The 24047-nt window shown below is 34.7% G+C and overlaps 1 protein-coding gene across 2 annotated transcripts; it reads right to left on the bottom strand.

The window, feature by feature from the left end:
- On the bottom strand, positions 1 to 22264 carry zgc:158403 (tetratricopeptide repeat protein 39A). 2 transcript variants are annotated; one of them, XM_048180936.1, is made up of 18 exons: positions 21868 to 22264; positions 18867 to 18971; positions 15409 to 15540; positions 13385 to 13446; positions 13111 to 13178; positions 10838 to 10902; positions 10302 to 10401; positions 10150 to 10215; positions 9885 to 9996; positions 7260 to 7327; positions 6941 to 7000; positions 6376 to 6537; positions 3319 to 3410; positions 3015 to 3135; positions 2766 to 2877; positions 1135 to 1249; positions 929 to 1045; positions 1 to 837 (listed from the first exon to the last, which is right to left on the bottom strand). In XM_048180936.1, exons 1-18 carry the CDS (start codon positions 21900 to 21902, stop codon positions 726 to 728), a joined length of 1704 nt encoding a protein of 567 aa, XP_048036893.1. In that variant the 5' UTR covers positions 21903 to 22264; the 3' UTR covers positions 1 to 725. The 2 variants fall into 2 exon arrangements, with proteins under 2 accessions (XP_048036893.1, XP_048036898.1); XM_048180941.1 differs by having other exon boundaries at positions 9888 to 9996; positions 21868 to 22260.
- Positions 22265 to 24047: the final 1783 nt, after the last annotated feature.

Genomic DNA, 24047 nt, shown 5'->3' with positions numbered 1-24047 from the left:
TTATGCATGAAAAATCTGATTTATTCATACAGTGACCCATTGCATTTATTGTTAAATAATTGCATTGATTGAGCATGACTTAATTTACTATAAAAAAATTATGCATAAATTATACATTTTGAAATTTTTTAATAGCAATAATAAATATTAACTACTAATAAAATATATTGCATAACAAAAAATAACCAGTATTTGACAACTGAATATTTACGATGCATGTTGGGGAACTGTTAGATTATTATAAAAGTTCTTGATTTATTCAAGAAAGGAATATAATATTCAATCCCACACTCAACCTTACAATAATCAGCATGTTTAATCAAACTTAGTGTGAAATGACTTGTCCAATTTTTTCTTTTTGTAAACACCGTCAGTTTTCCAGTCATTTTCCCTTATTAAACCTGTACAGGACTTGACAAAAAAATACAGGAAGAAAAAATATCAATTTGATTTCTAATGCTCCCTAAAATGTACATTTTCACACAAAAGGAGCTTAAACCCTGGCTTACATTCGAAATAACCATTCATTATGTCTATTTATGAACTATTTACTATATGACTAAAATAAACATCAATTTGGCAAAAATAAGCTCCTGGGGGAGGAATGTACAAATGAAGTTTTTAGTGTCTCCTATAATAACACTGGATAAAAACCACACTGTGTCTTTGGTCTTTCATTCTCCCCATACAGTGACCTGGTCATCAGGGAAGAGGATCATCTGTCCTCACAAAGATGTTATTTCATCTTGGTCACTGGTGTCAGCCTTAAGTTTGATCAGGGCTGCGTGGACCCTGAACTGCGTCCGAGACTCCATCGAGTACTCTTTGTAGTTATTCCTGACAGGACAGACAATAATAACGTGACATTTCAGACTGGAGAAAACGAAATGACAACAACAAATCAAGTATTGTCCTGTCCTGAACTCACTTAGCTTTCTGCAGTAGTTTGATGGCTTGCTCTTTCCTCCCTGTGTCTATGCATAAGAGACTCAACTCCAGCAGAGCATTAGGAACCAGGTAATGATCAAACTTCAGCTTCTTTTCACTGTTAAAGGCACAAAAACATCTCAAACTTCATCCTGAGACAGAACAAGCATTTCTGAAGGGAAAAGCCATTAATACAGGAGCACTGGCCTGCTGTAAACCTGTCTGAAACAGTCCTCTGCGGCTTGCGTCTGGCCTTGGTTCTTCAGACACAGGCCTTTCAGAAGCAGGATTAAACACGAGTCGTCCACCGTGTACTCGTTCTCTACACATACACATACAGAAAGAATGAACGTAAAACAATATATAGGATACAGCATACTACTGTACAGGTATGTTATATAATATATAATTATAAAAAACAGCTTCTGTTGAAGACAAAAGATGATATTTTGAAGAATGTTGGTAACCAAACAATTTTATTGACTTCAATAGTATTTTTTTCCCCTCATACTGTGGAAGTCAATGGGGTCCATCCACTGTTTAATTACCAACATTCTTCAAAATATCTAACTAATACAGGTTAGGAACAACACAAGGGTGAGTAAATGATGACATAATTTTCATTTTTGGGTGAACTATTGCTATTGTCAGAAACATTATTCAAAAGGAAAAGATATTTCCTCTGGTACTCCTAGTAATGATGACAAAAGGAGTAAAATAACATGTCAGTTTACATGTTATACAGCATAACTGATTTTTAGCAGTTACTGACATTTTAGTTAAGTAAAATGATTTCAATATAAATTATATATATATATATATATATATATATATATATATATATATATATATATATATATATATATATATATATATATATATATATATGTGTGTGTATACATATATATATCAGTGGCGTGCAGTGGTGTTCTGAAATGAGGAGGCATATTTTTTTTTATGAATCAATGTAAATTCGTGCATTACTCTTAAAGTTGACACATCTTCCTTGTTAAATGAACATTACTTTACAGTACATCAAAAAAGAAAAAAAAAGAAATAAAATACAATTCTATTTTGCAATTCTATATTAACAATGTAATGTTCTATTTATCAGAACCAAGTCAATTTCATCAAGTTAGTGTTTTAAGCATTTCTACATTCATTCCAAAATAATAACTAAAGGCAATAATAATTTAAACAATATATTTTATTTGTGTATTGCGGTTTTTCTTTTTTATTGTCAACCTAGGATATTTTGGATCATCAGTCATGCTCCGTAAAATTGTATTTTTAATTTCACCAAACTGATTGCACTCGCAGTCATCATGCTTTCAGTCCATTTCAAGTTTGATTTTGACGTGACATAAAGCAGTGATATCTAACTCGGTGATCGTTTTTTTTTTTTTTTTTGAGGAGGCACTGCCTCCCTTGCCTACTCGGAGGAAACGCCCCTGATATATATATATATATATATATATATATATATATATATATATATATATATATATATATATATATATATATATATATATATATATATATATATACACAGACACACACACACTTTAGATTATATATAAATACATATTTTACATATATATATATATATATATATATATATATATATAATTTTTAATTGGTCTATTTATTGCTTTTTCTATCATCTATTACTTATTACATCTAATTACTTATATAAATATCAGGCTTTAAGACCTATATAAAAGAAACTTTTAAAATCTAGACATATTCTCTAAGAGAAAGAGCAGAGATACTGCTAAAATTAGCAGATTTGCCTAATTAATGTAACTTGTCATTGAATGCACAGAGGACTGCATTACCTGGAGCCGCCTTTAGGGTGCGCTCCGCCTCTAACAGCGTCTCCATCATGCCCTCTGTGAGCTCAGGCTGTTTGCTGATCATGGAAAAGCCATTCCACATGTACATCATCTCCTGAAATACACAGCACATCAGAAGTCAAAAATGTTGCTGACATTATTTTAAAGTATAGACATTGATTGTCTTACAATAGAAAGTAAAGAAAAGCATTTAGAAAGAAGTCTACTGAATGTTTTGTATGGTATTCTTACAAGCACAGGAACAGGAAGTCTGATTGGATTGCTGGCTTTGTACCGTCTTGCTTTACGAATGGCAAACTTCTCTGTGGGTGGAGATTTCCCAGCTATCTTCTGTTTGTATGATGGTACCTGTCTGAGAGACAGACAGGAAGTGAACAGGAATAAAGAAAGACTAATGTCTGTTTTGATACATGATACTGTACCACGTTAACACACATCCAATAAACCCACATACAGAAACACTATTTTTTTTTTTTTTCATGAAAGCCTCGTCTGCTCCTGTGTTGTCAATGCAATTCCACATGAGTGTATTTACCTAAAGAGATCCACCTCATTATCTCCGAACGGCCGGGATTCGGAGTCTGGAAGCATGCTGAGATAAGCCGCCTTCATGTACACGTACATGGCCTGAGAGAGACAGAGACAGCCATAATAATCCTTCTGTACACTGAAACACACTGTACGTAATCACAACCAGCAGCAGAACCAACCAGTCCAAACAAAAACCTGGCAAAGACGTCGACCCACAAAGCCAATTTACACAGCTTACACATGGCAGTTTGTCTAATCACTGCGATAACTTCAATTAAAAAAATAAAAAATAAAAAAATACAGTGCAATGCCAGGCTTTACACCTGTATGGTTTTACTTCATGTTTCTGAGGAGGAAGTCTGTCTGCATTTAGACCAGAACTGTTGGTTAACGCTACTGTTGGCTAACCAACTGCTAGAACATTTCGACAATCATTAAGAAACAAGTTATTTCGCCCTTAGTTTTAAAATATAATTTTTTTAAAGAACATTTTGAGTGCCTCGTTTTCTGACTTTGTGAATATGGAAATTTCAGTGAGTAGACGTATTCACACTCATGTAAAGAAATGTAAACTCATGGAAGAAATGTGAACCTTCCTTTACTTAATTTCTTCATACTTTAGTTTTCAAAGTTTCAAGTTGAAAGACTTCTGCAATTTTAGTGCTGTCCTGATTTACATCTTTGCTTAATTCAAGAGTTCATTCCATTTCAATAAAATCCTGTTCCGTTTTTATTTGTTAGTGGTATGTGTGCCTTACGGAGTTGGTATGTTTCCTGTCTTGAGTTGTGTGTGTGCGTGTGTGTATATATACATTTTCCCAGCACCTATAAAATCCCACACTTGATTTACATTTTGGGTGGAGGCCATTTCAAACGTGTGACACAGAAATGTCTTGGCATCTATACAGATCACGCTTAGATAACCATGATATGGGTGTTTCTCAGATATACAGTACACTAAACTGCCTTGTGAATTATTAAGGATGTTAATCATGTCACCAGAAACAATGTAAATGAACTTCTAGATTTACACTAAAACATATTTCAGGTAGTGCTGTCAAATGATTAATCGTGATTAATCGCATCTGACATAAGTTTGCTTACATAATATATGTGTGTACTGTGTATATTTATTATGTATATAAATACATATACATGCATGTATATATTTTACAAAAATATATTATATTTATATATAAAATATTTATATTTATGTATAATATAAATTAAATAGAAATAGAAATATACATGTATATTTCTATATGTAGGGTGTTGCTGCAACCCCTTCAGCCGTGACTTATTCACGATACAGCACTAGCCTTGAGTACCTTATTGCTTTTATAAAACGGTTACCACACAATACAAATATTAAAGCCTAAAATAAGTATCATTGCAACTTTCATGAAGTAAACTTTCACTAAAGCCTTCCTTCCGCCGGAAAAAATAGTCCCTGACCGTGAACAGCAACAGAAGTTACATTATTACACCATTAGATGGCGGCAAAGACTGTCTTTATGAGTGTGTCAGTCAGTAGCGAAGACTTTTACATTGAAAAGACTGAATTGTTGTGAACACGGAACAAGATGCACCTGACAAATGCTTTGACCAGCGCTGTCAGTCACGGGAAAACCCCTTAACTATTAAAAGGACAAGATAATACAGCAGACATTTAAACAGATTTTTTTATTATGAACATAGGACTGACCTGAAGGAAAATGCAGGTAATAAACTCGCTCACTTGATCTTTAATCTCACAATACTCTTCTACATAATACAATAAACTTCAATGAACAATATCAAATAAGAACAAACAGTTTATGAGTGGTTGCTAAGGGTGTAGTATAGTGATACACAGAACCGTTGGGTGAAGCGGTCAAAGTCGTGTTTTATCATGAATCAGAATCAAGGACGGTAACCAACCTAATAATAAATATCCTGACACATCCAAGCTCTATAATGGCAGGACATCCATTCATCATAAATGTACTCCACGTGGCTCCAGGGGGGTAATTAAGGCCTTCTGAAGCGATGCGTTTGTGTAAGAAGAATATCCATATTCAACAAGTTTTAAAGTAAAATATCTAGCTTCCACCAGACCACCTTCCGTATTCAACTTACGAAAAAACCTTAACCAACGTAAGTTGAATACGGAAGGCGGTCTGGCGGAAGCTAGATATTTTACTTTAAAACTTGTTGAATATGGATATTCTTCTTACACAAATGCATCGCTTCGCTTCAGAAGGCCTTTATTAACCCCCCGGAGCCGTGTGAAGTACGTTTATAATGGATGGATGCACTCTCTTGAGTTGGTTCTGTTCACTACCATTATAAAGCTTGGATGCATCAGGATATTTATTAATATAACTCAGATTGTGTTCATCAGAAAGAAGAAAGTCATATACACCTAGGATGGCTTGAGGGTGAGCAAAGCTAGTAATTTTCATTTTAAAGTGAACTAATCCTTTTAAAAATGCGCTTCATGTTTCAAAGTGTGTTCTTTTCTCTGATGATGTGTTTACTGGAATGAGGGTGGGACAACCTGTCACTCACATGAGATCCACCAATAGCATACCACAACCATCCAATCAATTCCACATGGACAAAATCAAGTCCCGCCCTACATTTTTTCTTGTTCGAGAAGCCGTTTCACTCAGATATATGTCACAAAAGTGGAGAAAAGACTATTACAACTCCCGTTTCATGCCGACTGGACTTCCTGCGGTTTTCCATCAAAATAAAAGTTTGATGGTTTAACATTTGAAAATAAACAAATTAAGATGAGCATTGCAATTTTACAGCTGTAATGTGAAATGAAATTATCTTATTTTTCTTAAATTCTCCATTTTCTTTATTTTATGGTGAAATATTACAATAGTAATATTTCTCATTTTATTTTTATTTAGTATTTTTTATATAGTAGTAGTAACAACAACAACAACAACAACAATTATAAAAATAATAATCATAACAATTCTCCATCGCAATTAGACTTTCCCCCCAAATGTGCGGCCCTATTTGAAATATTATTTTTATTTAAAATGTTTTTGAGCGGTAGGGTCACCTTAGACCAGCGGCTCTCCTGGCTGAGCAGGTCTGCATAGAAGTACGCCATCTTCCAGTGCTTCTTAAAGGTGAAACACCACATCAACTCCCAGTAGCACATGTGATGAAACTGTTTCCAGACCTGCTGGGCCTTACAGCCGTCCTCAAACAGCGCCACCGCCTGGACAAGCAGGGGTACAATAATGTTAATCGGTGAACATTTCGGCCTATTTAAAATGTTAGTCAAAATTTCTTACATTTTCCACCTCACTCTGACCCTTGTTTTCAAGTCATAGTTAAACCAGTCTTAAGTCTTTAAATATGGCTTTATCAAAGTCTTGATTTTGTTTTGGGGTCTACTAGAATAGGTTTTCAATGCTTGAATGTCATTATTTTCCACATTTGACATTGTTGCAGCTCCTCTCTTCCCAGTCTGTCAGTATCGCTCTGTTTAAATTTTGCAGCAACAGCAGTATTACACACTAAAGAATAAACGCTACGTGATCAGATTTGAAATGAAACTACTAATATTTGAGTATTCATCATTTATGAATTCTGGTAAATGTTCTCCTCTCGTTTCTTACCTCATCAATGTTGCCCTTTATTTCTTCTGTCCGACCTGCAAAGAAAAGGAAAATCGCTCCCTGGAGAGATGATCAGAACATGAGCTTCAAAAACACCCAATGTGAAGAAAAACATTTTTCAGCTAGTATGTGAATGAATGCACAGAGTGTGGACATGAACTAAATGCCACAAAAGTCCAATTTTCATTTTAGAGGGTCTTTAAAGTGAACTTATTAGAATTAAACCAAATCATCTTCATGAGCATGTCAACATGGCCCTGAAAATCTTAATAAATTAATTTAGAAATGAAGTAGAGAGAAAGACAGAAGCAGAACATACCTGTGGGTATCGCAGGCGAAATGGCTTCAGAAGTCTCTCCGCATCTTCCACCTCTGCCTCGCCAGTACCTACACAAAACATCACTTATTAATAACTATAAAAATATCAGAGAATTCTATCATTTCAATATATACACTAACATTCAAAAGTTTGGGGTCATTTGAGTTTTTAAAGGAGTCTCTTCTGCTCACCAAGGCAGCATTTATTTGAGCAAAAATACAGTAAAAAATAGAAATATTGCAAAATATTATTACAATTTAAAATAACTGTTTTCTATTTGAATATATGTTAAAATGTAATTTATTCCTGTGATCAAATCTGAATTTTCAGCATCATTACTCCAGTCTTCAGTGTCACATGATCCTTCAGAAATCATGCTAATATGATGATTTGCTGCTGAAGAAACATTTCTGATTATTATCAATGTTGAAAACAGTTCTGCTGCTTCATATTTTTGTGCATTTTTTAATCAGGATTCTTTGTTGAATAGAAAGTTCAGAAAAACAGCATTTATTTAAAATCTTTTGTAACATTATAAATGTCTTTACTGTCACTTTTGATCAATTTAAAGCATCCTTGCTGAATAAAATTATTAATTTCTTTAATTAAACTTTTGAATGGTAAATAAACTCATAAATAAAAGTAAAATGTATAATAAAATATATATATGGGCCATTCTACAGAATTGGTTCAAAGTCAGAATAAGAAAATATCTTGAAAAAAATGTCTTTTCTAAAAAATTTGTATGTATGCAAATTGTATTATATCCAAGGTACACATTTCTAGTAATTGTACAGTTAAATGTATTTTCAGATATTATTTCAGATTATATTTTTCGTCTCCCCAAATTTGCAACTACCGAAACACAACAATAAATAATTTCATAAGAAAGGTTACATTGACCTATTAAGATTTTGTTTACATCTACCTTGTAAATATATTGTTGCTATTTAAAAAAAAAATGTTTTCACAAGTAAATCAATAACAATTACAATTTTAACAATATTTCAAGTGTAATTTATGAGATTTGTTGCATTTTGAATCCAATCTTTCTTTGTAAAAGGCATAAAGTTTATCACACTGACTATATTAGTTTGAATATACATTGAACCAAACACTATAATAACATCTTAGTTGATAATTCAGTATACTTTATGTTTGACAAAACATCCCAAGTTTCGGCTGTGACTGCACATTTTCGACAGTAATGAGTTACAGAATTTTAACTCGCATACTAAAACATTAAAATACTAATGATTTGCATAACTGTACTAAAATTTTGTTTATTTCCCCCAAATAAATGATAATCTGTTCCCTTATGTCACCACCAAAACAATGATTTCATTTCGGTCATGACTGTTTCGGTAGTGACAATTTTAGATACTTTTGAGCCTAACTCAAAGATGCTAATCAGCACAAGGTTAGCTAGCACCGTTCTGAACAGTTGTCCACACATAAAAACTAACATTTATGGAATAACACCCAAAAAAGTTTGCTTAATTGCAGAAAAAAAGTTACTTAAAGTTACACAGATTTTCAGACTTTTGAACACATTTACCTCAAAATGATGGTCCTATCTACTATGAAAGAGAGGTCATGAGAGGGACGCACGTCCTGATTTTGCGGAGTTAGATGCGTTCCTGGGTCAACATATTTTGTTGATCCTGGAACAACATTACAGCCTGAAAATTTAGTCTTAACCCTATTCCTACCCCTAAACCTAACCCTACCCATAAGTTATCCCAAAAATCAGAGGGAAATGATAGATGAATAACACTGATGTAGAAGCACCAATTCATGATTTTAAGCCTAAACTTGATATAATCTGTAAACGTGTCCCTCAAATCTGATTGGTTGATTTGAATGTTGTTCCAGGATCAACAAAAATGTTGACCCAGGAACATGTTAAACTCCGCAAAATCAGGTTCTGCGAGAGGCACACAGGAATATTTCCTGTTAAAAAAATGTAGGCGCGTGGTTAAAATCAGTCTCAGCCAATGGACTAAAACATACACTGGTTTCGATAGTGACGTGAAAATGCGGAATACAATGTATTACGTAAAGTTTCATGATTTAAAAATAAAATATAAAATAAATATTTTTTAAACTTCACTTAAAAAAAAAAGAAAAAAGAAAAAAAAAATCTAAAATATCGTTTATAATAATAACAATGGAAAAAAGTGCAAAAATTATTTAATATTATATCATTTTCACAAGTTGAAATTTAGGGGTTAGGGTTCGGGACAGCCACCTCCCAATTGAAAGTACCTAATATATTGTATATATGATGATGATGATGTATATATATATATATATATATATATATATATATATATATATATATATATATATATATATATATATATATATATATATATATATATATATATATATATATTTAAGCTTACTGATATTTTAAATATCACTGTGGGATTCAATAGATAATAGAAGGATGTTAAATTTGAATACTTAAATGCTTTTTAAATGTATTTTTTGGTTTTGGGACAGCAGTTTGCACCATTTCTGTACAATGGCCAGTTGCACAATTAACTAAAGAAACATTAATGCTGTAAGATGTCTGATTTATGTGGGTATCAAATGCATAATTTAATCACAAATACATGCTACCTAAAATAAAGGAGAGGAAGGTGTAGAAACAGAGCAGGAGGAGGGCGCACAGCATAGAGCGCAGGGTCTGAGAGGTGGCACCGGTGCACAGCTGAGAGATGCCAAATTCCTACACACACACACACACACACACACACACAAAAGACTATTAAGAAAAGAATAAATACATGAACATTCGCACTGGCATATCTCTGCAAAAATGAGAATATAAGAGTGTAATTTTTACTTAAATTTAAAGACATCTGAAGTGAAATTTCAAAACCTTATCTCCAGAAAAGCCTGCAAACTCCAGCAGCTTGAGTATCCGGGCAGGAAACAGTGAAAGAGTCTGTGTGAGAGTGAAGAACAACAACACAGTTGACAGTCTGGAGTTTATTCATAGGGACAGAGATGCAATATCACAGATAAACATACCAAGTTGAAAGCCCCGATCCCAAAAGAGACCCCGCCCTCTAAGTGCTTGTGGCTTGGTCCTTTGAAAGCTGTATCTGACTGGATGAAGGCGTGGAGCTCCCTGCATGAGAATCATGACGTCAGACACAGCAGACAGATTCGATGAACAGTTCAATTCAAGGGTATGATGTTGGTGGGAATCAAAGATGGGTTGTTTCTATTGGGTTAAAGGGATAGTTCACCCAAAAATGAAAATTTTGTCATCATTTATTCACCCTCAAGTTGTTCCAAACCTGTATGAATGTTGAACACAAAAGAAGATATTTTGAAGAATATGGGTAACCAAACAATTGATGCACCCCATTGACTTCCATAGTATGGAAAATAAAGGTTTCATACAGGTTTGGAACAACTTGAGGGTGAGTAAATGATGGCAGAATTTTCATTTGTGGGTGAACTATCTCTTTAAAAGGTGCATGTGTCTGGATGGCACCAATTTTTCTCATTTACGCACAATAAAAAGACAGATTTCTTTCAATTACTTGCTAAAGACTTACTTGTATATGAGGTAACTGTTCCGTACTTTGATTCCTCCTTTAATAAAACTCACCATATTCTCATCCTGTCAACAAACAAAGAGAGAATGAGAAATCAGGTGCAAATTTGAGCTCTGCACTCTTAGAAAAAAAAGGTTTGATGGTGTTCTAAATAGAACCCCAGAGTTCTGACTCAATTTTTAAGAACTCTTTATGCCAAAAAGTGTCTTTTTAGTAGTTTTGTATCTTTTCAATTTGACATAAGCATTATAGATTAATTTTCCTGTTGAGTTGAAAAGCTTACGCTGTATGTCCTACGCCTTCCCTATTCAACTTACGGAACGAACGCAGCGCCAGTTACATTTTTTTCGTAAGTAGAATAGGGAAGGTGTAGGACATACGGCGTAAACTTTTTGGAGAATACGGAAATGCAGTTTTGGCGGAACCACTTGGAAGGCGATCATTTGTTTATATAAAGCATATACATTTGTATTTTTTTCGAAAATGACCGATCGTTTCACTAGATAAGACCCTTATTCCTCGTCTGGTATCGTTTAAAGCCTTTTGAAGCTGCACTGAAACTGTAATTTTGACCTTCAACCGTTTGGGCTCCATTGAAGTCCACTATAAGAAGAAAAATCCTGGAATGTTTTCATCAAAAACCTTAATTTATTTTCGACTGAAGAAAGAAGGACATGAACATCTAGAATGGCATGGGGGTGAGTAAATTATCAGGAAAAGTTTATTTGAAAGTGAATTAATCCTTTAAGGATCTATATAGAAACATTTCTTCAAAAAGCGTGGAGTAGGATGGAGTGAAAGTGGGTTAAAAAGACATTGAGCATGTTTACATGCACACCAATACACTGATAACTACCAAAAATCAATTTATTGAAAAAACTGATTTACATCCAAATCAATAACCTGACAATGCAAGTAAACCGTGTTTTGACAAGACTGTATTAAAAACAGGTTATTCCCCAGTGGTGGCATCAAAACGGAAGAATCCATGTATTTCATTCAGAGTATTCTATGTATTATGTGAGTTGTGACATTAAAGGGATAGTTCACCCAAACATGAAAATTATCCCATGATTTATTCACCCTCAAGCCATCCTAGATGTATATGACTATCTTCTTTCAGACAAACACAATCAGAGATATATTTAAAATATCCTTAGTCCTCCAAGGTTTATAATGGTAGTGAATGGGGGTGAGATTTTGAAGCCCCCCAAAAATGCATCCATCCATCATAAATAAATCCATACAGCTCCAAGGGGTTAATAAAGGCATTCTGAAGAGAAGCGATGGGTTTTTGTAAGAAAAATATCTATATTTAAATCTTTTTAACTATAATATCTAGCTTCTGATGCACTGATGAACACAGAGGCGCAGAGGATAGAGCAAAACAAAACACCGGTCACGAATTAGAAGTCTAAAATTTTAAAGAGAGATGTCGGAGGATATAAGAGAAGAGGAGCTTGAGTTTGTTGCACATTTGTTTGAACCGCAAGAAGCGTCTAAACTTACGATACTCCTACATCCTGTGTCATACATTGTGTCAGTGGTTACTTTTGTGGTGCAAGTAGACTTGCGCATTCTGCGTACGGCCATCTGAAGCTAGTGGTTTTAATTTATAAAGTTTTATATATAGATTTTTTTTTTACAAAAACCCATCGCCTAACTTCAGAAGGCTTTTATTAACCCCCTGGAGCCGTGTGGATTACTTTTATGATGGGTTTGTGCATTTTTGGGGGCTTTAAAACACGCCCCCCGTTCACTACCATTATAAAGCTTGGAAGAGCCATGATATTTTTAAATATATCTCCGATTGTGTTCGTCTGAAAGAAGATAGTCATATACACCTACGATGGCTTGAGGGTGAGTAAATCATGGGATAATTTTACTTTTTGGGTGAACTATCCCTTTAAAAACCTCAGAGTATTTCAAAATGTCAGCAGGAAACCTGAACAGACTCATATTTGAACTTGCCCTTTGGCTGTATGAGATGAGAACACATTTTTAATATTTCTTGGGTCAAGAAAAGTTCTGATTTTGCGATACACCTCTCCTCCCCTACCGCGAAACACTCGCTGTGGCTGGATGACCTTAATATCTGCTGTACAAGAACACTTTCCTATCACATATCACACATGTGCACTTCAACAAGCTGACAGAACGCAGGTTAAGGTGTTTACGTGCCCGGCAAATTATACATAGTTTAAACAAAACACCTGAGATTGTCTGTCTGTGAGTGATTGTGTTAGAGACCTTTGTCTTGAAATGTGTCAAACCTGTAAGAACGTGAGAGCGGCTCTGTGTAGTAAACACTCAGCGTAACACACTTCAGCATGGAGCTGCTCTGTAACACATCAAATAGAAATGATTCGAAAGCTTGTTTGTAAAACACTTCATCATAAAATGGTTATTAAATTAAACATGCTAACTGTCAGTTTCCAGTCTAAACACTAGCTTCTATCTTTAGCCACATAATATGTTTGATTGAGTTTTATTTCTCCTATAATAGCAATGTTGAGATAGACATTTCTGGGAAGAGAAAAAAGGCACCTTCTGAGAGATCATCATCATTTGCTCCTCGGCTCCTCAGACCACCAGACTTCTTACGGAACCTGAGAGAGAACAGCAAGAAATTAGTGTTCAATTGCAATTAATCGCATCCAAAATAAAAGTTTGTGTTTACATAAATTTATGAGTGTGTACTGTGTATATTTATTATGTATATGCATGTGTGTGTGTGTGTGTGTGTGTGTGTGTGTGTGTGTGTGTGTGTGTGTGTGTGTGTGTGTATATATATATATATATATACACACACACACAAACACACAATGATAATATCTAACACACTTGACCTGCCAAACGCACTTTCTTATGGAAGATGAGGGGGAAAATTTATTCAAAAGTAAAAATGTTAATACATGCACTGCCATTCAAAAGATTTTTTTAAAAGAAATTAATACTTTTAATCAGCAAGGGTGCATTAAATTGATCAAAAATGACAGTAAAGACATATGAACATTATGTTACTCAAAGAAAAAATATGTATCAACGTTTCCATAAAAATAAGAAGCAGCACAACAGTTTTCAACATTGATAATAAGAAATGTTTATTGAGCTGCAAATCATCATATTAGAATGATTTCTGAAGGATCATGTGACACTGAAGACTAAATTACATTTTAAAGTAGTAAAAACTGTTTTTTAAAATTGTAATATATTTCACAATATTACTGTTTTTACTTTCAAAAGAATTACAAAACCCCAAACGTTTTGGTAGTTTTGTATCTTTTCAATTTGACATACGCATTATATTTAAAAATCAATTTTATTTGATAAAAGTTGAAGTTAAATTTAACTAAAATAGTAATTTTTTATGCTTTTAACCTGTTAAAATGCATTTAAAAAAAAAAAAAAGTATACTCTAATTGCTTAATTTGTTTGCCAACTGACTTAAAACGCGGTACTGGACACTGGATATGCATCTTTAAAGGGATAGCTCACACAAATGATTATTTTTAACTCCAACCGTTGCCGTCTGTCAGTCGTATAATGCATGTCAATGGGAACTTCATCTATAAGAGTAAAAAAACATGAACAGACAAATGCAAATTTGTCTTGTGACGACACATTGATGTCCTAAGACACGAAACGATCGGTTTGTGTGAGAAACTGAACAGTATTTATATAATTTTTCCCCTCTAAAACACCACTGAATGCACTCTGATGATGGAAGTGATGTCTCGCACTTTGCTTCAATGAGTGCGAGAGATCATTTCCGTTGTCAATGCGAGCCGCAGGGTTTAATTTGGATTTGTCTGTGCATGTTTTTTTGACTCTTATAGATGAAGTTCCCATTGACATGTATTATATGACTGACAGACGGCAACAGTTGGAGTTAAAAATCATCATTTGTGTCCTACTGAAGAAACAAAGTCACCTACATCTTGGATGCCCTGGGGGTAAGCAGATAAACATCAAATTTTCATTTTTGGGTGAACTATCCCTTTAACAACATTTCATATCAGTTATATAATTTAAAATGTGTCCATTTATTTGTCAATTTGTAGACTGATTTATGTATTCACACTTAACCAGTTTCTTTTTGTGTCTCTCCTACTGTTTTAATCTGAGAAATGAACACATATACTTCAGTACAAACTAACGTCACTCTCCCAGTAGGATGTTTGGAGAGGTTTAGGAGGAGATCACAGAGAAGGATCTCCCTTGAGACTCACTCCTTCTTAAGCAAACCGAAAGTGAGCTGATGTGTGATCGTTGCTACACCCACATACGCTCGTCTGGATTAGTGCTGCATGGTAACATGGGACATATAGGCCTGTGCATCTCTTCTACTCCATTTAATCGATGTTATGTAAGGCCAATAAAAGTCCCCATTAGACATGACCAGCTGTCTGTCATTTAAAGTCACACCATTTTACATCTTTATGCAAATACAAGCAAATGTCAGCTGGGTCAGCTGACATGGAAATAACCCCATTTGCCTAAAAATTAAAGGACAGAGGAAAAGCCTCTCCGTGACAGAAACGAATGCATCGTTTTGGCTCTCTTTCTACCTCTGGCACACCTCCTGAGCGCTCTTCATCGTGTTCCCAGCATGCACTATGTCGTCGTGTTGGAAGGTCATCATGGCCTGCATCTCTAATACTGTGGCATAGATCAGAGCGTGATACATGCTCTCTTTAGACCTGGAATACAACACAAAACATGCTTTTACACTCACACGTTACAGCAGGATACTAGTTTAGAGAAGAGTTTAGAGAGGGTTAATGCCTTAAACTCTCTTAACAAAAATACTAGCTACATAATCTCGATTTCACATGATGGTTAACATGGTTAGCGTGATGCAAGTTTCACATCAAGAATGATAGCCTAACTATAAAGATAACTATATTTGCATGCACACCAATGGATGAATATAGTTCTGTTTATTATAAGTGCAAGCTGGAGTTTTGTTGTCTGCAGCTTTAAAAGTCAGTTGGATTATAATTGGCTGTCAATGTTTTTATCGTTCATCATCTGGAAAATCGCTTTGAAAGTGATTCAAGCTATATCGTTCGTCTGTGTCGTTGTCGTTATTTATGTAACATTAGCCGTTAGCCACGGAGCATAGCCTCAAACGCATTCAGAATCAAATGTAAACATCCAAATATATACAATACTCAAATAATCCGATGTATGCATGCAGCATGCATGACGAACACTTTATAAAGATCCATTTTGAGGGTTTTATTAGCTGTGCGAACTTTGTTTATGCTGTTAAAGGCAAGCGCGAGCTCCGTGGGCGGGGAAGCGCGAGATTTAAAGGGGCCGCAGCCTGAATCGGCTCATATTTAATGATGCCCCAAAATAGGCAGTTAAAAAAATTAATTTAAAAAAAATCTATGGGGTATTTTGAGCTGAAACTTCACAGACACATTCAGGGGACACCTTAGACTTGTATTACATCTTGTAAAAAAACGTTCAATGGCACCTTTAACACGATTAATTTAGTTAGTTTTTTGTTTGATTTTATATGTCACTGTTTATAGCTGTGTTACTTGTACCTCTTATGTTTTTCGTATTGTACTGGCTTTTTATGCTACCTCTTGGCCAGGTCGTCATTGTAAATGAGAACTGGTTCTCAATTGACTCACCTGGTTAAATAAAGGTTAAAATAAAAAATAAAAATTTTAAAAAAATAGTAATTTGCATGCGATTTGGCAAAGGCTGCAATTATTTAATGCGCAGCTTGTCAGAGCTGTACGGCTCTGTGATCAGTAGAAAATGCTACTGAAAATCCATCTGAAAGCCAGAGGGCGCTCTTACGCAGAAACTCTAAACATGCCTTGCCGCAGAAGAAGATAACCACGTCATATTGCTGTAGTTGAATAAACAGAAGACTAAAAAGCTCTGATTGATTAAAGGGATAGTTCACCCAAAAATGAAATTTTGATGTTTATCTGCTTACCCCCAGGGCATCCAAGATGTAGGTGACTTTGTTTCTTCAGTAGAACACAAATTATGATTTTTAACTCCAACCATTGCCGTCTGTCCAACTGCGTTCAGCACTCGGTTAGTGAGGTCTGATCGTGCTCTGACAACGGCAGTGATGTCTAGCACTCATTGAAGTATAAGCACGAGACATCACTTTCATTGTCAGAGCGTGATCAGACCTCACTAAGTGAGTGCTAAACGCAGTTGGACATAGTGGTGTATTAGAGGTAAAAAAATGATAAAAACACTGTTCGGTTTCTCGTACAAACCAATCGTTTTGTGTCTTTGGACATCAATGTGTCGTCACGAGCCTCAGGGTTTAATTTGGATTTGTCTATGCAAGTTTTTTCAACCCTTATTGATTGTGTTCCCATTCACTCGCATTATAAGATTGAAAGACGGCAAACGGTTGTAGTTAAAAATCATCATTTGTGTTCTACTGAAGAAACAAAGTCACCTACATCTTGGATGCCCTGGGGGTAAGCAGATAAACAACAAATTTTAATTTTTGGGTGAACTATCCCTTTAAGGCAGGAACACACTAAGCCGACGGTTGGCCGTCGGGCAGTTTTTGTTCGTTGGCCGACTAAGTTTTCTCAGTGTGTTCCGCAACGTTGGCTGAAGTTGGTCCTTGTCGGCTTTTTTTTCGACATGTTGAATCGGTGTCGGAGCTCGTCGATCCGTCAGGCCATCTGATCATTCTGATTGGCTGTTCAGCTACTGCCACCTGGTGGTTTGGAAAGGCATTTCATCTTACGCAGACACAGAACGGACGTGCTACTTGGCCGTCGGCTGTCGAGCGTCGGTTTGGTGCGTCAGGCCAACTTTGGACCCAGATGCTGCCGACGTGAGCCAACCCCGCAGTCTGCTTTCGTCGCCACTAGTTCGTCGGCGTCGGTTTGGTGCGTTCCTGCCTTTAAACATGACTAATAAACACACGACTGCCTTATTCTGTGTAAGAAGCCACATTATCTCACAGAAGGACGCTCAACTGTCGTTATGAAGTGAGTTTGGAGTAAAAACATGTTATTAAATGTTGTCTTTTATTGGACAAGATGTTAATAAATGCTTCTCATGCCTGGAAAGATGTTTGATGCATGTTGCTTTTTCAAATGTACATTATAAGTGACTCAAACTCACAGTACTTTCAGATAGATTAGCATTTGGAGCCATACTTCATTGACAAGTTGCGCATAAAAATAAATAAATAAATAAATAAATAAATCACAGCCTTTGTGATTTCATTATCGCACTAAGAATCGCATTTAAGTTCAATGTTATTTTTCGTATCGTGCGTAAACTGATTTCACCAGTAACTTCCACAGTCTGTCATTGGTCGACGTACAGATAAACCCCACCCCCAACTCACGCCATTGGCCGAGTTGTTGCCATGCCACAGTTTTCAAACGAACAGAGCAAGGTTTTGATAGTTTTTCATGGAAATTAACCTATGAATGGCTCTCTGTACATTAATGTGGGATTAGAGAAAGCATTTTAGCAATCAATCAAAAAACACAGACCAACCAGCCAGTCTTAGCATACTAATAAAAAAAAAAATAAAAAAAATGTTTTTATAGCCTGAAACCAAGCATTATGTACTTCCTGTGGGGCCTGTTTTATAAAAAAAGAGGGTTGGAGCCACTTAAGCATGTAATTTCCTTCCCAGTGTTAGGTTAGTCAGTCTTTCGGCTATATATTAATGAGTCTGTGTGCTGGACTATTGTCAAGCGTGAGGGTGTGTGATCTTTAGGTAAACATCCTGGAGAAGGGAGGGTGCCTGACGCAATTCTCTATCACAACTGGAATAAAGCATGCTATCATGCAAAGACATCTAGAATTAAAGAAGTTCTTCACAGGGGAGCTCATTTCAAGCAGCAAAAGACAAAATTTGCTGGTACATCTGACAAAAAAAAAACACGTTGCAACATGGGCTTGGTAGGTACCACACCTTTACTAAACACCTCACCTGCTCTTAAAAATACAGATACTAGAGGGATGGAGAAAAGGGGGAAGAGAAAGACAATAAGACTTCCCTTACCGTGGCCGTAGTTTATCCAAACTCTCATTAAAGTGGTTGTTGAGGAACAGATCCAAGGCCTCCATGCATTCATCAAGACAGGCCTGTAGGGAAATCTGTCTGGAGCTGATAACACACACACACACACATACACACAATGAGTACAAGCCATAGACTTCAACTGCTTTTCTATAAAGCTGATTCTAATAACTACAGATTAGTAGTCAATATGGATATTTTAATGACCAATATGACGAATTACCAACATGAGGAATTTATGATATTATATAGTTTAATGATAGCAAAGAAACATGCAAACAACGTCTGATATTTAACACAATATTTATTAAAGATGCACAAAAAATATTTAAAAATAAAATCAATAAGATCAATTATCAATCGACAAATCCTTAAAAATAAGCAATATCTCACTCGTAGCCATGCGATATGGCTGTATATCAGCATGGCTGTGTTTCGGCCGTAGGAAATCACAGTGTGCTGATATACAGCCATATCGCACGGCTACGAGTGCGATATTGCATTTATACAACAGTTGATGGCACAGGTGTGTAAATAAATAAGAAATAACAACAGGTTGTCTTTAAAACCCTCTTTTGAGCAGAACTACTTCATTCTGTCACAGATTCATATCTCAAGTTGAGCGAGTGGTCAATCATATGTCAATTATAATCACAAAATCAGTTTTAATGTCCGCTGAAGAAAGCAATATCTTTGTCCTTTTAACATTTAAGACATTCCCATGACAGCACTAGTCATTGTGTCTTATAAGATGTTTAAAGTAAAAACCTCCTTGTTTCCTTGTTTCAGTCCATTTCAATATAAAAGTCTTTGCAACTGACTGACTCACTCACTCATAAAGATAGTCTTTGCCGCCTTCTCAGGGCATATTAATGTAACTTTCACTGAAGTCAAAATCACTATTGGACTCTTTCTCAATACCAAAAAATATGGCATGTTATTTATATACACTACCATTCAAAAGTCTGGAAACATTACTATTTTTAATGTTTTCAAAGAAGTCTCTTCTACTCATCAAGCCTGCATTTATTTGATCAAAAATACAGAAAAATGTGTAAAATAATTAGTAGAAATAATATTGTGAAATATTATTACAATTTAAAATAATGGTTTTCTATAATAATATACTTTAAAATATAATTTATGTCTGTGATGCAAAGCTGAATTTTCAGCATCATTAAATCCAGTCTTCAATGTCACATCATTTTTCAGAAATCACTCTAATATGCTGTTTAATATTTTTTATAACGTGATACTTTTTTTTCAGGATTCTTTGATGAATAAAAAGTTAAAAAGGAGCAGCATTTTTTAAAATTAAATCTTTTGTAACAATATACACTACCGTTCAAAAGTTTGGGGTCAGTAATTTTTTCTTTCTTACTTTTTTTTTGGAAGAAATTAATACCTTTTTTCAGCAAGGATGTGTTAAATTGATAAAAAGTGATAGTAAAGATTTATATTGTTAGAAAAGATTTATATTTTGAATAAATGCTGTTCTTTTTGACTATTTATTCATCAATGAATCCTGAAAAAAAGTATCAGTTTCCACAAAATATTAAGCAGCACAACTGTTTTCAACAATGATAATAACTGAGTATCAAATCAGCATATCAGAATGATTTCTGAAGGATCATGTGACACTGAAGACTGGAGTAATGATGCTGAAAATTCAGCATTGATCACAGAAATAAATTATATTTTAAAGTATTTTAAAAAAGAAAACCATAATTTTAAATTGTAATAATATTAATGTTTTTTTCTGTATTTTTGATCAAATAAATGCAGGCTTGATGAGCATAAGAGACATCTTTCAAAAACATTAAAAATAGTAATGTTTCCAAACTTTTGAATGGTAGTGTATATATTGCCATTATTATGTAATCAAAATGATAATTATTATTCCTGGTCTTCAATGATAATGTCAAGTTACTCTAATGTATTTGCACCAAAAAAAAAACGATAAGGATTTATGCTGATATCGTCCAAAACCACACTTTGCCAGGGGCGTTTCCAAACTTTTGGACGGCAGTGTATACACATACAGTATACAATTTTTTAAAAATCATTTTCCAGATGGTGAAGGTCCTGAAATTTCCCAGAGTGAAGCTTCCGAAGCTCCCAAAGATAAGTAAACCCACTTGGTTAAATGACATTTACTACTAAACACAAAGACAACTCAGACCTGTCAACAGCGCCCTTTATAAATTATGAACGTTACCTGATGCAGAGTTCTTCAGCACCTGACCACTGAAGATATATTTAGCAGGACTAATTAATGTCAACCAGTTGATCCTGTTTTTAGATGCAAATCAAGATTAAAGAGCAGATATAAATTCATAGAAATGCACTAGTGAGAAATATGGGTTTCCAGCGCCTGTTGCTTATGAAATATATAATCCAATTAGCATGTATTTGCTTAAATCCACCTGCATCCAGTTAGAGATGCAAAAATATGGTGTAAAGCAATTGCATGACTTTACAAGTCATTTAAAGGTATCTGTAACCTTTAACTCCGTCTCAGCCGCAATGACTCATGTACAAAATACACACATGCACAGCAGAATATGGCTCACACACTGTGTCACTAGTCAAGGTGTTTGATGTTTGCTCTGAGCACACATGCTGGGCTTGGACAGCCAGCGCCTTTGGATAAGAACACTGCACTGTGAACGAGTTTACTTTAACATTCTTGTGTGGAAATCCACCAGTGAACCTTTCTGAAGCTTTATTTTCAGGGATAGTATTTCATTCTCTCAATGAGAACATGAGCTGAGCTCAAATTCTATTGCAAAACGAGGAAGGAAGAGATGTGAAAATTTGACAGGAGAAAAAAAAACTGCCAAAGCTAAACGCAGACTTACTGAATCAGCCATTTAGTGACATTCAGGAACCACAAGGCAGCAAAGTTTTGAAATGTACAGCACTGACGCGTTTCTTTAGTTTTAAAATCTCCATGTAGAGAAAGAAACTCGCTCATACTCACTTCTCTGTGACAGGTGCATTTTTCCCACTGGACATGATGTATTTTGTCTTGTTTGTTGTCCTCTTCTGGGCCTTGTGGCCTCACAAACACCTGTTTCGAGTGCTCAGGCTGCCTGTGAAGAGCTTTCCTTCAGATCTCCAGTGGAAGTTCACTCTCACTGCGCGTGAAGGTGCTGCATTGATGAGGAGTGTTTAAAACTCGAGCTGGCAGGGAATATGGATCAGTGTTCGGCTCAATCAGCAGCTCGATTGGCAGAAGTGGGTGTGTGTGTGATGTGAGAACAGACAGAGCTCTCGACTCCTCCTCGAGCTCTCTGCAGGTTCAGTGGCAGGAGGAGATCAGTGCGATTGTGCGAACGGGACAGAAGTTCGTGGAAGTTCGCCATCTAGTGGTGGGCTGAAGCAGGTATTCACATGACGCACGAAACAATGCAAGGAATTGATATGGGTCAAAGAAGAAAAAGGGTTTTCAAGCATCAAAACAGCTTTGAATTGTTGTTGTTGTTGTTTTTCAGTACATCAGAATGGGTCCCGTTTAATTTGATATGGAAAAATATGCAAAAATTACATATGCATTTCTACCATGATTTACAGAAGACACCCACTAAAGTGTCATTCAGTGTAACAATCTTAAATCAGGCATATTTACAACAAAAATCTATTTATGCCATGTTAAAGACTAATTACTTTTACCCCAAATGCTAATTACTTGTAATTTTTGCATTTTTTAAACTTTGCCATTATCCTAGGTTTTTTTATACTCATTTAAAATGGCATTTTAAAAATGCTAATTTAGTATTCTCACTTATTGTTTTATACATTTTAATACGCACAGGTCAGAATAAGTATGTTGTTTAAATTTTTACATATAAGTGTTATTTTAAATATAAGTGTTACACTGAATGACAATGGAACATTATTTCACCCACATTTTGACAATTTATTCTCCGAAAACTTATTTGAAACCTGAAAGCAGACATTTTACTTGCATTTAATGTTCTTTCTATGTAATAAAACCATTATATATATATATATATATATATATATATATATATATATATTTTTTTTTTTTTTTTTTTTTTTTTCAAGATTTGCTCATAAAAAGTTCATTGGATAATCCTTACATATCCTTTATATACAGATTATTCAATTATATATATATATATATATATATATATATATATAATGAATAATATATATGAATAATATATATACATTGCAAAGTGAAAAGACAAGCAGAAAAGAAAAGAAAGAAAAAAAATAAAAGAAAAAAAGACTATTAGAAGTTTTTTATTTTCTTAAATAAAAAAACATTTTATTTAATAAATAAATAAAAATAAATGTCTTTATTCAGAGAACAATAATGTTATACTATTATTTTTAAAGGACATTTATAGATTCACAGGTATATATAAAAAAGGAAACACGTGATATGGTATAAAAATAATTCCCAGATATAATTTCAATAATTTAATCGTCACTACAAATGTTTTATTTAGGCCTATATAAAAATTACCAACATTAAAAATAATTAAAATGATCATTATTTTTAAGATAATCAGCGACACCAAAAAGTATTTTTTTTCCCCAAAACAATGAATACGGAAAATTTTCCTGAATATATTTCAGTTCTTTACTACCACCTCCAACATCTTTACTTTAGTTTGACGTCTATCCACGTCATGCATCGAGCTGTCAGTCATTTCACGTCATCGTAAAATATAAGTATAACACTAGAGGGCAGTAGAGTCTATGAGACATGAAGCTGTTCTGCGCCGCGGGCTTTCCGCCACTAGAGGGCGATAGTAGTAGTAGTAGAATATATCCTCCTGGGACCCAGGAATAGACTTCTGTCCTCTGTAGTGGACATTATATTTTAGTGATTTTCTCTGACATCATACATGTCCTGTAAAGAGCACATTCAGGGCTTTGCAGAGATACCAAATGTTCAGAGGTTTCGCCATGAAAACTCAACTTCTTGGTCTTTAAATATGACTGAAAATTAAAATTAGCACTCTTATGGAAATATGATATTTTGTAATTATCATTATTACAATTCTTTTTTCATTACATGTTGCTCCAAGAACACATTAATATGCAAATTAGATACAGCTTATAGATGCATTGTATTGAATGGGAAAATCCATGTATGACTATTTTACCCACATATTGCATAAAGTA

This window comes from Megalobrama amblycephala, linkage group LG1 (assembly GCF_018812025.1).
Source record: "Megalobrama amblycephala isolate DHTTF-2021 linkage group LG1, ASM1881202v1, whole genome shotgun sequence".
In the NCBI taxonomy this organism is placed as follows: Eukaryota; Metazoa; Chordata; class Actinopteri; order Cypriniformes; family Xenocyprididae; genus Megalobrama; species Megalobrama amblycephala.
The sequence above is the reverse complement of the archived record's forward strand: the minus strand, read 5'-3'. Positions and strand labels throughout refer to the sequence as shown.

Coding starts and splice junctions, on each gene's coding strand:
- zgc:158403 (XM_048180936.1), bottom strand. CDS start 21,902: ATGTCCAGTGGGAAAAATGCACCTGTCACAGAGAA. Junction 1,250..2,765: donor CACCCTAAAGGCGGCTCCAG/GTAATGCAGTCC, acceptor GTGTATGTGTAG/AGAACGAGTACACGGTGGAC. Junction 838..928: donor AAACTACTGCAGAAAGCTAA/GTGAGTTCAGGA, acceptor CTGTCCTGTCAG/GAATAACTACAAAGAGTACT.